This window comes from Pseudopodoces humilis, chromosome 18 (genome assembly GCF_049639895.1).
Source record: "Pseudopodoces humilis isolate 2021_Gansu_Grassland_sample_001 chromosome 18, ASM4963989v1, whole genome shotgun sequence".
NCBI lineage: Eukaryota > Metazoa > Chordata > Aves > Passeriformes > Paridae > Pseudopodoces > Pseudopodoces humilis.
This window is the reverse complement of record NC_142217.1, coordinates 17,988,802-18,007,689: the sequence shown is the minus strand read 5'-3', so window position 1 is coordinate 18,007,689 and position 18,888 is coordinate 17,988,802. Positions and strand designations below refer to the sequence as shown.

General features: G+C 40.7%; 1 protein-coding gene across 1 annotated transcript; it reads right to left on the bottom strand.

The window, feature by feature from the left end:
* Nucleotides 1-2,746: 2,746 nt before the first annotated feature.
* Nucleotides 2,747-17,020, bottom strand: LOC106628184 (interleukin-9 receptor-like). Its single transcript, XM_088064094.1, has 9 exons — nucleotides 16,973-17,020; nucleotides 10,399-10,489; nucleotides 9,892-10,000; nucleotides 8,439-8,632; nucleotides 7,589-7,734; nucleotides 7,078-7,252; nucleotides 6,720-6,834; nucleotides 5,586-5,670; nucleotides 2,747-5,095 (listed from the first exon to the last, which is right to left on the bottom strand). Exons 1-9 carry the CDS (start codon nucleotides 16,997-16,999, stop codon nucleotides 4,556-4,558), a joined length of 1,482 nt encoding a protein of 493 aa, XP_087920220.1. The 5' UTR covers nucleotides 17,000-17,020; the 3' UTR covers nucleotides 2,747-4,555.
* Between the last annotated feature and the right edge of the window lie 1,868 nt (nucleotides 17,021-18,888).

Genomic DNA, 18,888 nt, shown 5'->3' with positions numbered 1-18,888 from the left:
CTCCGCACAGCTCGGAACTCAAGCGTGTCATAAAAGTAATTGCAGTGGGGGTGTTTGCTCCTGAGAACCTGCCTCGTCTGCGTGACACCCGCGCTCCCTCGCCGCTTCTGACAGGCTGTTTTCCCTGCGGTCCGCAGGAGCCCACGGTGCCCGTTAACGGCTTCAGTCCATGTGTGAGCCCGCCGGCCACAGACGCCGGAAGGGTGGGGTCAGCGGTGCACTGTCACCCTGAAACTAGAGCCTTCTGATTGTTTAGAACATTGCTTATTTTCCTTTTTGATTGTTTAGAATATTGTTCATTTTCTTTGTTAATTTTTCTTTTTTCTTATTCTTTTTTTGAAGGAGAAAGGGTAAATGTCACCCTGAAACCTAAAGCCTTCTGATAATGTTTTCATAGTTTTAGTTACTTTCCCATGAAAGTTCTATAAACATAAGTTGTTTATCACATTCCTTCTAAGAAACGTCTTTTGATGGACGTTTCTTTTATAAATGAGTAGCCTATTTGATTAATTAAAAAAAAAATTCTATAATCAAAATACAATCGTAAAAAGAAACCATAAGCAAAAATCAGTTCGGCGCTGTGATGGGTGAACAGCACTGGGTGAGACAGGGAGGAGGCTTTCTGCAGCACTTCTCCACCATGCTTCACAAACTGTGACTGTCCCAGGGTGTTTTTTTATATGTTTTCAGGCTTTTCAGGAATCCTTTGGAATACACTTCTTGCAGACAAATATTCATGCTGTTTTGGGCGTATATGTTGTAATTTCGTTGGGTTTCTTGGAAATACACTTCTTGCAGATGAATATTTATGAGTGCATATTATAATCTTATCGGATGGAGGTGTCTTGCAGATAGGCCCCTTGCAGATGAACATTTTGGCCTTGCTGCGTATCACTATAATCTCGTCAGGGAAAGTTTCCTGAAAATATGCTAGGATTCTTGTCAGACAAGATTATAACTTTAGCATGAATTTATTCATGCTGTGTATCACATTTCGCATGACCGGTGTGCCTGGGAAAGTGGTAGCTTAATTATCCAATCCCTGGTCATTGTCGAGAATCTATAAATAATGGAGTCAGAGAATAAAGTTTTTCTTTTCCTGTTCTAACACTGAGAGGTGTTTGTGTCAATCATTTTGTGTCCTTTAGCAACAGTGCACAACACTGCAGCAAACAAATTGAGTTTTTTAAGGAATTCCTAGAAGTGTGAGGAATTCAAAGGGATACTCAAAAGGATGAGGTAGGAAAAGACCATCTAGTATACTGAACATCAGAATCTACAAAATACAGATATTTAGCTTCAAAGGGGGGTGGTGTGGAGGGCCAGGGCAACCTCAGTGTTCCAGAGTTGATACACTCTTTTCAGAAAGATTTTTAAAACTGCTAGCCTGTATGACAATTTTCTCATCCTTCTGCAGACAAGTAGGACAATTGATCATAATCTTGTAGTAATTTGGATGAATGGGTCAGTGGACATACGTGTGTATGGTTTTTTGTTGTAAGCCCACCTTTGCTATTCAGACTGTATCCATATTTTAGCCCTATCAGAGAAGCTCTGCCGAGTACCAAAAAGCTTTTGTATAACTTAGGGTAGTAGTGCTGTAACTGTGTTTGTAGCTACCGAATGACACTGAGATGGTTTTCTCATATGTGTATTCAAAGAGATTATCCTGGTGAAAAGGCAGATTCTTTTCCATGTGGCCTGGTAAGAATTTTCTCTCCTCTCTTTACAGTTTTGGGTCTTACTAGGCAGTATCATAATAGTCTACACAGCTGCTTGAGCAGTTGGATTTATGTTTATGTCCTTGGATACTTTTTTAAGGCTCAAGAAGTATCAGGTTTATCACAAAACTAGTAAAATTTGTGGATTGTACATGGCAAGTTTACAGATATTTCAAACATTATATAACCAAGAGTTTTGAACACGAAGGAACCAAAAGCATCAGACTTACAATAATATTACATGACTACATAATATTAAAGACTTATAATAATATTACATTACTTAATTAAGCTATGTGTGTCAAGACAGTTCTGTGCAGACTCATATCCTGTTCCAGCAGGGCATACTTGGGCACATGTGATACTCTGATTCAGCTTCCCTGAGCTGTGGATCATCTCTAGAGACTGTATGTGTATTCCAGCATGTACGAGCTGAGGCAAACCCAAATCAGGCAACAGCATGACTATAGATAATTTGCTAGGTTCTGCTGCTTAATATCAACAAACTGTAACATTTTCCTTTCTAGAAAAGCAAATGATGCCTTTAGAATAGAGGTAACAAAGCACACAGTAGCATTTAAAGTCATGAAATATCAGTATATCATATGTAATTATTTGAGGTGACAATGCTATAAAGTCCAATGGCTTCATCTGGCAGAGTTTAGGGTACCAAACCCTAAAATAGAAAACCTGGATAGTAAAAATTGTTATCTCCTGTTCAGTTGAAAACAAACTGAGAAACGAAAATTAATTAGAAAAGGGACAACCACAGCATCTACAAGTTTCTCATCTGTTTTAAGAAAAAGTGAGACTAGAGGCTCTTTATTGTTCGGGAAAGCAAGATGAATAGTAGATAATATGTAATGGACTGAAGAATAGAGCACGTCTATTCTTCCAGTGAACAATCTAGTTCAACAATTTAGATAATATTCATTTTAATAAGATAATAGCACACAAAAAAATTGAATTCAAGTCCTTAGCAAGTGTGTTAAATTCTTCAGGGACAGATTAAATTTGCCCTAAAGTAATTTTTGGGAAAATGAAACAAACATAAACACCAAATAAAACAGCAAACACATAAACAACCCCAAACAAGAAAAAAAAAACCCAAGCAAAACATAACTGAAGTAGACTCTGCAATGTTAAAAGTTATTTCTGAGAAGCCATTCATGAAACCTAGAGGATTTCAGAATGATAGTCTCAAATGTGGGAAAAGTAAGGCCCAAAATAATGCTACAACAAGTGGATAAACAGAGAAACAATATAACTTCCATCTTTGACAAGAAAGTTTACTTGTTGCTAGCAGGCTAGATAGTATATACTTTGACTTTGCTGAGACATTCAATAAAGTTCAATTTTAAAGGAATACTAAGGAAGCTGGTTGACCTAAATGCTAGCACCTAGTCTTGTTAATGAATTAATAAACTTTTTGATAATCTATTTGAGTCTGTTAGCAGTTCCTTGTTAAAGTGGAATGGCATTTCAAGGAGCATTCCAGGTTCAAACTTGGTCTGACAATATTTTCATCAGTTTTGGTAATGAAATAGAAAGTATGTATGCAAGATTTGTGATATTATTCTGGGAAAGATTTTAGTCACTTAGGGAGACAAAATTGAGGAGAAAAAATACTTTGGCATATTTTAAATACACCTTAAATAATATAAAATTACATGAAGTGCAAATATTTGCACTTCAAAAAATAAAGCAAATGTATTAATATAAACTCTGAAATAATACGTTACTGGCAATATATTGAAATAGGATGTAAGAATTATAGGGTACCAGAATTTCTAGAATGAATGAATAGTGAGATGTTACTGCAGATGGATAGTTTTAGCACATTATGACATACAGAATGGGAGAATGGCAGGTAGTACTAATTTCATTCTCCATGTAACAAATGAGGATGTAATTGAATAGTATATCCAAGTACAAGCATGATGTCTTCAGGAAGATGTGAAGCAGGTGGAGAGAATCGAGGAAGTAAATTCTGCCTGTGGTGGAGGACGTGGGAGAAACCGCTCGCGGCGTCCGGGATCCGCCAGCAGGGAGCGGCCACGCACCGAGGGGCATCGTGTAGGGCCGGAGAACGGGGACACTGCTCTAGGGAGAGGGGACAGTGCCCTAGGGAGAGGGGACAGTGCCCTAGGGAGAGGGGACAGTGCCCTAGGGAGAGGGGACACTGCTCTAGGGAGAGGGGACAGTGCTCTAGGGAGAGGGGACAGTGCTCTAGGGAACGGGGACACTGCTCTAGGGAGAGGGGACAGTGCTCTAGGGAGAGGGGACAGTGCTCTAGGGAGAGGGGACACTGCTCTAGGGAACGGGGACAGTGCTCTAGGGAGAGGGGACAGTGCTCTAGGGAGAGGGGACAGTGCCCTAGAAGAGAAGTACAGTGACCCAGAGAGGATCATGCATAGTTTTTACAAAATTATGCAGTTTAAATCATGGTTCATCACATTGCAAATATTGCTGCTTCCAAGAGGCACACAGTTCCAATAGTTCTTCCTGAGGAAAACAGCAGGTCTGCTGCTGTCTCCTTAGACAAGAGGGTTACTGGATCTTGCAGCCAGGACATTAATTTAGGGAAGAGCATAGTCATATGTCTCTGGGACTGCAGATGTTGCCAGAGTCAGGGTTTGCCATGCCTGTAGGGGTAGTATTTGCTAGACAGGGGACTTAGTCACAATCTTCTTCTGAAGCACAGAAGTTGAGGATGTATTTTAAAATGATACATTTGAAACTGTCTGCACAGTCACCACGAATGCTGCTTGGGAGAACAGTGTTGGAGGTGATAGAGCACGAGGAAGTTTGTAGGCAGTATTCCTTAGGGAAGGTCACTGATCTTTCTGATGTTTAACACGACTATTGCCATTAGAAAGCTTCAGCAGTTCAGCAGAAATCAAACCTCCTGTGGTATCATTGTCACACAAAGTACAATAATCACTACCACTGAACGACACATCTGCTATCCCCAAAGATTCTTGAAGCATAAGAAGGTCACCGTCTCCATGTTGTGAGTGAGAGGAATAATTCCTTCCAACACTAGGGCTCTCAAGGTTGTCTTTAATTATTTCAGAGATTTTCAGGCCAACGGTATCATCAGCATGGTTTGGTGAAAACAATAGTCCTGGCCACAATTCTATCTCTTCTGCTCTTATGTACCTGCTGGGGACATACTGCTGGCTTGGACCTGAGGCAAATGCAAAGTTTTCTTCTGCAGTAATCACATCTGTGCTTCCTGTAGGTTTCAATGAGATTTGGGAAATCAGCTCTTGGGTGTTTAAAACAGAAACTCTATCTGCATTCACTTTCTTTGAGTTGCTGGCCTCTTCTCTTTCAAGTTGGCTACAAGCCTCATTTGATCCAACCCAGTCCTATGAAAGCATCAATAAGTTTGGGTAATTTTGCATAGTTATTCCAAAATAACTTTTCTTTCTTTATGGCTTTGACACAATTACCCAGATGTTTAGTGCAAATCCAACAGGCAAAGTTAGAATAATAGGGTAAAAAACCTAGCAGCTAGTTTCACAAAATTTTACAAGATTTTTTACAAGATGACACCACCAGAATATAATGCAAGCTGCTGGTATTGCTTTGGTTTTGAAAAGGTGCACCTTTTGCATTTAGTCTGAGCTAGGAGCCACTGGTGGAGTTCCACTTCTAAGGAGCAAGAGGCTGGACAGAAGCTCTGGTGGTTAGCTAGTATGTGGAAGCAGGAAAATGAGAAACTATGAACTTTCATGGAGATCAGAACCATGCATCACTAATGCTGCTCAGGAACTAGAATTATTAATCCCAGAAAAAAAATAAATCTTCCTGTCATGAATGGAAGGTCATAAGAATGAAATGAAATTTATTTCTTACCTTGAAATTCCCGTTGTGCAAACTATAGAGTGGATGAAAGAAAGCAGCTGGCGTGGGAATGTTAAAGCAGGTGAGGCTTTTTGCCCTAAAGTAAGAAAACAACACTTAAAAAAAGGGACAGTCTTTCTGTGTTCTGTCTCCATGATACTGGTTAGATGAACCCCCCCACCACTTATGTTAGTAAGATCACACAAGAAGCCCACTCATCATAATTTCTGACTTCTCATGCAATTATTTTTCTGCCACCTGTGCATGCATTTAATGTTTCTAACCTGAAGCACAGTCTCATAAATTTCTTAGGAATATGTCACAAACTTAATATACTGGTCTATTACTCATTATATGCACCGAGCTGTTTAAGCATTGTTTTTGTCAGCTCACTTGACCTAAACCACTGTTTTTGAAAGTGTTTTAAGGAGTTCTAATTTCATTACATTTAAACAGAGAAATTCTGCCAGACATCCTTGCCCCTTTTTTTTGGAGTCTATCCTATAAAAATATTTTATCATATGGACATCATGTATTCTGTTTCTCTAAGGATGCTGTGCATATGGAGCATAATAATGTATGTCAAGGCAAAAATGAAAGAGCTAGGAGATTTACCTATGCTCTGCCAACATAAAAAATTGTAGAGGATTGTTGAACCAAGGTTCTAAAACCATTTTTTTCTCTGTACAACTTGGTCTCAAATGAATCAGAATCAGTTCAGTTTGCCTATATTGGTATTTTACCTACTGACTCCTGCCAGGAACATCACATGTAGCTTAGCATTGGCATCAGTTTAACCACATTTATGGGTTGCTGTGTACTTGCACTTTTATCTACATGAAACTTCAAATATTTCCATGGGCGTAAATTTCTTTAATTCCAAGATACCATCATCCTTGGGCTTTAGCCAAATATAGGAGTCCCAAAGGTACTTTGATCTCTATAAGAGCTGTATAGTCCTTAATTAAATATAGGTCATTAACTATCATCAGCCAAGGAAGATGTCTCATTCCAAGATTGTCAGAAGACCTTTTGGAAATGACTGAGTCTGTGCAGCAGAAACCGGAAGGAAAAGGGATATAATGACTCTTGATTTACCCTTTTCAGGCCATAAAGATCAAGGGGAACTAAAAGAAAATCACATACCTTGAGGAAAGCTTATAGGTCCAGAATAAATAGAGCAGAGTGCCAAAACTCAGAGGAATGAATAAGTACTGCATAGTTTTGGTGTTTAGAATCTTTTCAGAGGCTTTTGGGACATCTAGGCAAAGAATCAGCAAAAAAATTTTTAATAAGAAGTCTGGAAGTCAAGACACAACCCCAAATAACCAAGCACTGCAAATGACACTGGCAGCTAGAGGCCTTAAGGAAAACAATTTGGCTATGAATACTTGAAGAAAGCTAGTTCTGATTTGAAAAGCTTCATTTTATCATGTATCTTCTTTTTTTTTGGAACATGGACATGAAAAGAAATGAAATAAGATGAAAACAACATTCTTTGTACCTGTTTTTTGAAACACTGTTGTCTGGCTCCACTCACTCCACTGACTGTGGTATGAATTCTCATTTTCAGAAACTTTGCAGCGAACTCTTGCAGTGTAAGCAATGCCACTGCGGAGCTCTGTGGCTTCAATTTCTACCTGTGGCAGTGAACTGGGTAGCGTCTTGTTCAATGCAACCTGCAAAGTATTACAAAGCATTGCTGTTAATGAGACTGGGAAAAAGGATGGTCTTTTAAATACTATTTTGTTGTTGTTGTTTTTTCCCTTCTCTTTTCTTTTCCAGATTTTCTTTTCTTAGATGCAAGAAGAGGGCCTGAATGGTCGTGGATGCAGGGTTTATGAGAAGAAGAGTTATTTAACTTCAGTATTGATGTTTTATGTAAAATCTCTCAGCCTTAACATGGGAAACCAGAAAGGCCAGCATAAGTCAGCTGGTGGAGAGCCCTGAGCTGAGTGGCAAGGGCATTGTACCCAAAGAACAAGGCAGGATTACTGTATGCTTCATCCAGTTACCTCCCAGGACATGCTGTACTCCTTATACTGCAACTCATATTGGAGAATTTCAGCGAGGTACCAAGGCACATTCCATACGCTCCACCATATCTGGCACTTGCTGGCAGTGGCATTGCTCTGGATATTCAAAGGTGGATCAAGTTTTACTGCAAATAGAGGAGGCGGGATTTTTTTCATGATGTTTGGGACGCCACAGAAGAAAATACATTATATTAGGGTGACTGAAGTAATGGAAAATGAAGCTGAGTCTAAAGAGGGATACTAACACTAGTAGTAGACCAAGTTAGCTTACAGCATCAGAACAGCTATGGATCTGACATAAATTAATGATAACTCTAGTAGTCCCTAGGGTCATTCTTGCAAGCAAAGAACCACTCTGGGTATCACATTCTGCCCCTACAACATACCACTAATATGGACAAGTTTTGAGCATTTCTCTCTAGTGCCAGGCCATGGGACATAAATCCATGACTCTTCATTACATAATTTCTTAGAGAAAAATAAAACAATAAAACAAACAAATAATTGAAGCAGTCCAATTGCAAATTACCCAGGGCACAAGAAAACATGATGCAGATGAGAAGTATTGTTGAATGGTGCTCCAGAGCCATTCTCTCCAGAGACTTCCCTCTGAAGTCCAGGAAAAGTCAGGATGGAGAGACAGCAACTGCATCCTTACTTTACTTACTGTGCAGTTCACACAGAGAACTCTCTGGGGATGGGCAGTCTTGATTGTTTTCATTATTTTCCCTTGTTATCTTTAAGACATCCTTTGTTAGGCAGCATATCAGACCTATCCTGAAGTTTCTGGGCAGAGCCTCAGCTCACAGCTGTCCTGGTTCATACTTACTGTGCTTGCGGGGATTGTACTCTGGAAAGGTTGTGTATGAATGATTATGTCCAAAGAAGTTTCCTTGGAGAGAGACTCTGTAACCATCTGTTTCCAAGATCTGGCTGGCTAAATGGATTGTGCAGTGGTACTGATTCTGCATACTCTCTGTGGCAGTCAGTTTGCAGCTGGCGTTGTGGCCCTTTGACCAGAGGCTAGAAGAATAAGAAGGCTGAAAGTTTCTTTTTTAATCATACAATTAAGTGTTTTTCAGTTTATGGATGTGTGGCAACTTAGCACAGCACCACACTCTGGAAGACCATGAACCTCTTTAGTGCAGACAGCACTAGCAAGCAAACCAGCAATCCAAAGGCTGAATGGATGGCAGGGCTGGATAGGGAAGAAGAAGACACCTTCATAACCTTACTCCTGAGAGCACCAGATCTTACAGGAGTTGCACATACTGTCCAGTAGCTGTTCCCTGCTCCCTCTGAAAGTGAGAGAGCTGCTGTCACTGCAGGAAAGCAGATGGGTCGGGGTAAAGAGTGGATGGACAGTTGGTTACAAGTGCATAACACAGAGGCAACAATAAACTGTACATTTAGTCCTCTTTCAGTACAAACAAACCAGTACTGACTTGTTGGAAGTTGGTTTGTCTTTTTGTGGTCTAGCCATTTATTTGCAATTTTTTTCACATTGCATGTGATCCCACAGAAAATTGAGATATCACAGTTTATCAGCTTGCCCATCTTTCCATATATTTAAAATCCAGTATTAATAAGAGGCTATTTTTTACTTAACTGTAGCAGAATATGAGGCATCTAATGTGGTTTAGAGTGGCTTACCATCATGTAATAGTTACTGATGGTCAAGACAATGTTTCTACATAACCTAAACACATTCATCTCAAGTTATCCTATCAGTTAGCAAACTATTCACCCAATTTCTTCTATTAGTGGAAAAATTGTTCAGATAATATTCTAAGTCTCTTATTAAAGCTTTTAACTGGACTTGTATTCATGTATTTACTAATATAGTTTAAACCATTAGGTGTTAATTTCTAGGCAAAAAGGAAAGAAATTATTAGAATTGATTAGACAGCTTTATGCAGGATGGGGTCTGGAAGTTCCCAGGTCATGGGGACCAGAGGCTGGGAAGGGAAGTTCCCTGTGCTGAGATGCCTGCCAGAGGGGTTTACTGAACAGATGGAGAGCCCACAGCTGACAGGAGATCATGCAGCCATGTGCGCTTGACCTTTGCCGCAGCTCCTGAGGCTGTGGGATCACAATAGAGAGCAGCTTCTGAGGCAGCTTCTGATGTCTGGGGTGATGAGATGGCAGAGCTAGTTGTGCATGGGTCTCCTGCTGTGGAGGGAGCAAAGCCCACAGCTGGGCTCCATCTCTACTTCTCAGTGCTGTCCTGTCCATGCCAGGGCTGGGGCTGCCCCAGACAGTTCTTGGTGTGGAGCTCTTACTTGGTGAAATACAGGTGGAAAGGTCCATCACCCACTGGCTTCTCCGTTACCCACATGCAGCTCACAGTCGTCACATAGTTATTCAGGCAGCTCAGGCTGCCAGAGAGCTCTGCAGAGGAAGGAGACCAGAAATGGATTCATGTGTCACTGGATGATGCCTTGCCCAGTACACCAAATAAATGTTCTACTTGCTAGTACTTTGCTGACACTGCATCTGATCTTCCTCATCATGTTCTTACTCTGCTATAACACACTTCACTGCAGGAGATGAGTGCAAGATCTTAGAGCAGGGATCTTGGGCAGTGGCTACACTTTTTCTGGTGCCCAGCTTGTTCAGTATGTGCTCAGTCCCGTAGGCCTGGCATTATCAGCCAGCTGTACTGGTTCCTGGGACCTGGGAAAGGCCAGTCACAAGATCTTGGGTTGCATACTGAAGGATCTGTGAATGAAAAATGAGCACAGGCATGTACCTGTCTTTGTACAGTGGACCTATTCCAGATCTCTTACCTCTTCCTCTTCCTCCGCCAAAGATCAGCACAGCAGCAATGCAGAGCTGGAGGCCCAGCTGCCACACAACTCCTCCCATTCCAGATAGTATCTAGAACAGAATAATCGTTAAGAGCAGTTTTGTTGGTATTTTTACCAGTGCGTTGAAGCGTTAGCTGCATGCTTCTGCCAGCCTGACAAAAGCTGATCCTGAATCTGACAGAGAAGGCACCAACTCACCTATATAATTTCTTCTATAGGAACTGTTCTTCTCGTGGCAGTAAACAGTACTTTGCACTAAAGCACCAGCTGCCTGAAAGGAAGTCTACAGTTCCTGCCATTTTATGAAGGGTGGAGAAGATGTGGGTGTTCTTTCTTTCTTCCTGCATTTTTGTTATCTGGTTTATGACAATTTAAGAGCAGCAGAGAGCCACAGTGAGTTGGAACCAATGTTCATGTTTCCTCAAGTCCTGTTTCTGACCATAGTCAACACCAGATGCTTAGAGAGAATCGTAGCAATAGAGCACAGATGTTCATTTCTGAGCATTTTCAGACTCCAGATATTTGCAGCTCAGGGGCCTCCTGGAGCAATGTTATTTCTGCATATTTAGATAACAGACACAGAGAATAACTGATATGATCCTGATCAAAGCACTCATTGGGAGATATAGAATACTTAGGGCCATGTTATTAACCCAACTCACTGAAGGTTTTGTAAGGATGTTTGAAGTGTATCTTCTGCAGTATTCGACAATACATGTCTACAAGGTTGTACTGGGTTCATTCTCTTTCTTTTTAACCAAAAATTCCATTCTCTGAATTATCTCCTGATGAAGTTTTAATTTAAAATTATGCTTTTTCACTAAAAGTTTCTGATTTGGTGATTTTATAGCAACACTTAATATGAAGAATATGGACCTGATCCTTTCAGCAATATGTGGTGTTTTAAAAAGATGTTTCCAGTTTGCATTATTTGCTGGAAAGCAAATGAGCCCAGCACCTCTGCAAAGAGAGTGCTACTCCAAAGAGCCTAAAACCCAGAAAACTTGGAGTGAGTTTGTAGACAGAGACCACTAATCAGTATAAACAAAAAACAGTTTCTTGAAAAATTAAAAAAATATTGAAATAACAATTTTTGCACTACTTGACTAGCACAGACACTGAATTGAGCTTTACAGCTGGGGTAACAAGAGGGTGGAATGTTCTGTCTCAAAAGAGCTTGGGTTAGTATTGTTAGAAAAAAAAAGAAAAAATAAAAAGATACCAAACAAAACTTGCCAGAGATTATGATTGCTCTTTCAGAAGAAGCTGGGGAAAAGGGAAGGAGAGTCAGGATAGAAGAAACAATAAGTACAGTATTAGCACAGGACCAAGTGTATATAGCCTGACTATAGAATAAGATTGTGATTTCTAACCAACAAAGGATCTGAAGCAGTCTTGAATAGAAGTGAGAGAGAAAAAATCTGTGCTTAGCAAGGACTGTAATACAGTAATCATTAGGATTGTTTCACTGAAGAGATTAAGCCATCTGATCCATGACCAAGAATATCCTTCCAGTCATGAATTTCACAAAGCTAGACAGCAGCATCTATGTATAACTTCTTGCATGTGATTATGCCTGCCTGTATCATTCCTTGTCTTAATGAAATTCTAAAATAATTAAATGTTTCAGAAACTGATCAAGGGAAAAGGAGTGTTTCTGGTTTTTACTTCACCACCTCTTCAACTATGGGCTTTTCATAAATATCCTGTTTTGCTGCAGACTTTCTTCAGGGTGGGGGTTGTCGAAAGGAAGTGTCACCACTAGCTGATTTTAGATGAGGGAGGCTGGGACACATGAAGTCTCTCCTGCTTATCATTCTAATCAAATTTGCTTATGGTCTCTATGATAAATACAGTAATACTGACTAAATATGAAATAGAGAGGGCTGCATTAAGTAGAATTATACATGTGCTTACAAGTGTTGCTGGAGATTTTGGTCTCCTCCGGGCTGAGCCCCTCTGGGATACTCCCTCAGGAGGAGTCTCCCTTATCTCAGTTCTGTTTCAGGAAGGATTCTCCAAAGGCTCGTTTGCTTCTTGTTTCTCGTGTTTAGTAATATATATTATCAAAAGACTTGGCAGGTCTTCCCCAGACTTTCTGCTCAAGTTCAACCCACCATCGCCTGGCTCAAGTTGGCTTGAAAAACACAAAACGGCCCCGAACTGCGCAGCCTTTTTATCTTTATACTTATTCTTACCCAATTAACTATACACACATAAATTATTTTTCTTAGTGACCCAATGACCCAACACCTGTGTGCTGCATTGCGACATTTTCTATCCAATCACCTACTACTACCCAAAAACCTCAAGAAGAAGAAAAAAGAAGAAGAAAAAGAGGCAACACCCTAAACCCTCCATCTTGTCTTCTGTTCTCTAAACTAGCTTATACTCTAAACTTTAACTTTTTCACCCAGTGACTTAAGAAAACTCTCTAATCTACACACTCACACTTTTAGTTTTTCTATTTAACAGTTGTTTACATGGTGTTATATGAAATTCAGTGTTTTCTTGGATGTCAGAGCTAGGCATCAGAGACAAGGGCACACTCTGTGCCTCAGACTCTAACAAGAACTTGTTCAGGCACACAAACAAATAAGCAGCCTTTAGGTTAAGTAAATCAGAACAGAATGTTTCCAGGTAATTGCTATTAATTTAATAAACTCTCCCCACCCCCATGCAAGAAGTTCTTTGTTCAGCTCTGCAATGTTTGAAATGTATTAGACATTTCTGGCTCTCTAGCTCACCTGGAAACAAATGCAGCATGTTTAAATACAAATTTTTGTGTTAGAAGCCATAAATGTTAGTCCTAAGTAGATCAGAGAACAGTGAATTCTGAATGACTTATCAGAAAAGAATTTCAGGAAGTAGCACACAACTTGCTGAATGAGATTCTGCATCACATTAATGCAATTAGAGGAGCTAACATACAGACTGTGGATGCATATCAATTGAGAGAAAAGTTACTGCAGCTACACATAGCATTTGTATCACCATTAATTAATTTATTCTGTTGGAATCAACACTTTAAACAAAAAATTGCTGTCAATATTAAAATGCTTCTGGTGAAGGATTTAGCCCTGGATAACTTTCCTCAGAAATCAACAATTACAGACCAAGTGAATATCTTTAACTTAGCCAAAGGAAAGGCTAAGTAGTTATTTCACACCAACCATGAGTATCTTACATGAGAAGATGATTTTAGGTAGGAGAAAAGTATTTTCTTTTCTTTTTTTTCTTTTTTAAATCTATGAGACAAAGATGGAAAGAGTCCAGTGGTTGGACACTGAAAGTAGACACAATTAGACAGAAACAAAGTGAAGAATTTTTACAAAGGGGAACTATCTTTACTGCTGAAACCTCTTCCCTAAACCTATGCAAGACTTGCAGTCTTCCTATTAGCTCAGATGGAAGCCCAGTACTAGCAGTGCAGGTGCAATTACAGCAGCTGCTTGCAGTGGAAGACAAGTCAACTTCTTAGTTGGATGCCTTGGGGACCAGACTGCTTGCTGCTTTCTTGTGCTCTAATGTCCAGTTTTTGTGACACTGCAAATTTGTGGGTGAAGGCAGAAAAGCCATATGAGAACTAGTGTTAAGAAGGGAGAACCAGCTTTACTCTGCAGGAAAGAAGTACAAAATATCTGAGATGATGCCCTGAAATGATTCACCAGACATGCTGCCAGCAGTCTATCAGCACCAGGAGGTGGTAGTAACCTTGATTTCCAAAGTGGTCTCAAGCTGTTGCAATGGTGTTTGCGTCCTTTCTGTATGTTTCCAGGGCAGAATTCTGCCTGTTATCTGCTCAAAGAAATGAGGCCTTGCAGCTGTGTCTTTCCCCTCCCCTCCTGGGGTTCCTGCCTCTACTTCCCAAAAAGCAATTTTAAGTAATTTTAACCAGAATTTGTACAACAAAGATTTTCCAAATGCCCACAAAGACAGATGACTGACTATTATTGCTAAATCTATCATCAGAAATTCATATTCTGGGATTCACCCCCAGAGTTGGAATCCAGTTGAACACACAATAAAAAGATGACATTTTCTCAGAAGAATTTGTAAAGTAAAATAAACTATTTGATAGATACCACTGAGAGAGGAAATAGTACAAGCAGTTGACAGCACAGTCTCACCATGTAGGTAGCCTAGATATCATCTAGGTTTTAGAAACTCTGTAAAGCAGAGCTTTACAGGGAGAGTTGAAGAATGAGGTTGATGTAGCCCAAGAGAATTGTAAGCAGCACCTTCAATGTGTAAGCAGTAGCATGGGGGATGATTAGGAGAAGTAGGTTTAATGATCCAGAGGGAGGTGGAAGCTGACATCATAGAGTTAACTTCTAACGGGGAAGTGAGAGATGACACGAAGACAAGAAGAGGCTGTCAGTGAATTTACAAGTGGGGACAAGTAACATGCTTGATGAGACAGAGATAGAAGTAAATGTGACGGGCTCAAAGGGATGGACACAAATTAGGATTTTTGCATCTCTGACTTCTGGATGACTACAAGTAAGATCAGTTTTACAAAAGCCTGATAAAACATGAATATAAGAAAGAGCATGAGCAAGGATTTCACATGAAGATATGTGGGTAAGATTCTCCAATATGCTTGGGTATCCTTTGATATATATGATACTATATGCCAGCCCACAGCAGACAGCCAGGAGTTCTAGATTTTATTCCAGTTCTGTCATCAACTGTTTTATAAGGTATGTTGCTTAATCAACAGAATTTTTTCTTGTTGCAGCTCATTCACATGGCTTTGTATGCTCACCTAAATCTTAAAGGAAGTCAGAAGGTTCAGGCTCTGATTTGGCAGAGGCTCTGGACTCTTTCAAAATGTGTTTAGCTTGTTCTAAGAGCAAGATTCTGATGTTGACAAGGTCTAGCAATGCATATTTGCAGCCCAGAAAGCCCATTGTATCCCAGACTGCATCAAAAGCAGCATGACCAGAAGGTTAAGGGGAGGGATTCTACCTCTCTACTCTGCTCTTGTGAGACCCCCACTTGCAGGACTGTGTCCAGTGATGGGGGTCCTCAGCATAAGGACATGGAGTTGCTAAAGCAAGTCTGGAGGAAGCCACAAAGATGATGAGAGAACTGGAGCCTCTCTTTTATGAAGACAGGATGAGAGACCTGGACTTGTTCAGCTTGAAGAAGAGAAGGCTCCAGGGAGAACTTAGTACCCCTTCCAGTACATAAAAGAGCTATAAGAAAGCTGGAGATGGGCATGTAGTGATGGGGCAAGGGGGAATGATTTCCAGCAAGCAGAGGCTAGGGTTATATGGGGTGTTGGGCAGAAATTTTCCCTGTGAGGGCAGACACACTGAGAGAGGCTGTCCAGAAAAGACATCCCTACTCCATCCCTGGAGGTGTTCCAGGTCAGGTTGGATCGGGCTTGGAGCGACCTCCTTCTAGTGGAAGATGTTACTGCCCATGGCAGAGGGTTTGAAGATTCCTTCCAACTGAAGCCATTTTGCGATTCTATGACAGAATGAGCGGTGCACAGTGGGAACAGACATAGCAGATTTGGACCCTTGAATGCAACCCAGTTGTCATTCTTTACATCTTAGCAACTATTCATAAATGACGTGCTCTGCCTTTGCCACAATCCCTTCCTTCACTTACATCTCTTCCAGTGGCAGCACCAACAGGCACTAAAGAAAGGTAGGACACTGACTAGCACCTACAAAGTAAAACAGTGACAGGCAATAGCATGTCTGTACCAACAGGTACACCCCTTCATCCAAAGTGCAGTGTCTCCTGAGCAATCTGTTATGTTAGTATGTGTAGTTGGACATCATCCCTGCCTATAAGAAAAGATTTTTGTGGGTCCTTTAAGAAAAATGATTGATACCTTCTGAATACCTAGGTCTCTAAGCACACATTTGACAGAAGCACATCAAATATGCAGAGCAGGCTCACATGAGACTTATCCTGGGGAATAAGGAAAAAGTAGTTGGATTTTCTTATCTGCATTAATTAGAGATTATTGGAGAGAACCCCATATAACCAGCCTTTTTCTCTCTTCATCTTTGGTGATCCATTTTCGCAACAATTTGATGCCCACAAACAGCCATGTACTTTTAGATGTGATATACTTGGATCCCAGAAAAAAGCTGCTACAAGGATGACTGCAATAAAACAATATTCACGTATTTATACACACACACACATATATATATATATATATATATATATACACACACATACATTAAAAAAGTATGCTTATGTCTGCAAAGTCCCAGACACTGAGGACTATTTTGGCTGGATTCCTTTACATTCATCTCCTGCAGTCAGAGAGAAGTACCTTGTTCAAGATGGTCCTTCTTTCAAGCGCAATCCATTTAGAATTAACGCAATAGCAGTGTTTTGTGCTCAGCAAGCTATCAGAACAAAAGTGCAAAGACACTTCTGATCTTCAGGTTCTTAGTTCAAGAAACAATATAGAATTCCACATTAAGATAAAGAAAATATTTTTCAATATTTTAGTTCAGGAGATGTCCCCTAATATTACATGCTCGAATGTGTAGAACAGAAATATGTTAAATTGTCTTACCAGCTCAAAAGAAATGCCTCTTTTCATACTGCTACTGTCCCTTGATAGTTTAAGCTGTGTGGTTTGATGATCAGGCAGTAGCAGCAGTGGCATAATAAAGCAGAGCTTACTGTGCCTGATTTTAAAGATAACCTCAAGAACCAATCAAAAACTACTCTGATTATCAGATTGAGTTAAAGTAGCTATATATGTAATTTCTCATTAGTCATGGAGAAACAGGAATTTCTGCTAAAGGGTTAACATTTAAAAGGCCAAGTAATTTGCTAAGTAGAAAAGTATCTGCTTTCAACTTTTATATAAATAGGTCAACAGAAGAACTTTCTAAGTGACCCAAAGCCATTTTCTAGCCCTGCGTGGATGTGGGGCTAAACTGCTTCCACCCAGGACCTGTGCTCTACTGTGCTCAGACCCCTGCAGCCCCCCCAAGCTGCCCTGTCCTGTTCTTCTTGCACAGCCAATGGCTGCCCTGTGCTCACAGGGCAGCTCTGGAAGCAAAGCAAACAAGCATTACACTGCTTCCTAGCCCTGATCCTAGAGTGTATAAGTAATCTTCCCATGCCCAGCAGCAATGATGCAATGGCAGTGTTATAGCCAGGATCCATCAAATCAGTCCTGTACATGGGTCTAGTGCCAGAGAACAGAGAGAGAAGCAAAGAACAGACTAATAGTCTGTCAGTATCAGCTTCTGGGGCCAAGAGACAGGGACACAGGGGCCTTGCAGAAATGGAGATGACATTTCCAAATGGGTACATCAGAATGGATTGCAGTGTTTCTCCCAGTACCTGCATTTTGACCCTATCATTCCTGGGGGGGGAAAAAAAATCCAAATTTGAACAGCTAGATCAGGGATATTTGCAGTTTGCTCCTAAGGGGCACTGAACCCCCACCCCCCCACCTCAAACCCCACCACATCCACAGTGACAGCTCGCTGACCAAAAACTTAATTGTTAAATTTTGCTTCAAAGGGAACAAGTTCCCTTACTTAAATACCCTTGTGTCATACACTTGTTCATGAAGTCTGGCTCCTACGGTGAACCGAGGTAACTTCCAGCCCGGCATAACACCAAACCACCACCTTCTATCAGATGTACAGCCAGATAGTGTTCCAATAACAGAAACAGTTCCTTCAGCAGCTCTGGGTCCATCAATACAAATGGGAACAGCGAGCACACAGAACTGAGATGTCAAGGGCCCCAAAAAACCAAGTGAGTTTCTTCCTGAAGCAACCTGGGGTCAGTTATCACAGTGTAGTTTCTGAAGTGAAAAAAGCTGCGAGATGAAGCTGCAGAAGACTGTGAGAGAGAAACCTGAGAAATGTTTCTGTCCAGTACATATTTGGATTGACATGATCAAAATGCAAGCAGCCCTTGTAGGACAGTGTGGGGCAGTCAGCTCATTAGGGCAGTGGAGCTGGTGTGATCCTCTGCTGCCTTGTGGAGGGCATGTGAGGGACCAGTAGCAGCAGGGAGGATGCATCAGCACATGAAGACACCTCCTGCCATGACTTATCACAGCAGATGACAAGAAAAATGGAAAATAAGGAGGGAAGAAACCAAAGAAGCTAATGTACCTTAGAGCAGTAGCCACAAAGCCATTGAGCTAGGGATGTATTGAGGGAGTAATAACAACACGGCAAAACTAAGCCATGTAGGTCCAAAATCAACATAGCAAATACTGTGGTGGTTCTGAACAATCAAACCAGAGGACGTGGATGCAATGCAGTACTGTCCCAGCATTCACCTTTAAAAAAAACAAACAAGCTTCTCTTTACTATAGTGCTCTCTCCTGTTTAGAAAGCTGTGGGGTTGCCTATAGTCTCAGGTAAGAGAAGGGGGTGAGGGAAGGGAGTTTATTGGTATCACAGCAACAACAGATTATTACTAGACTGGAAATATGCATCATTCACCACAAAGGTT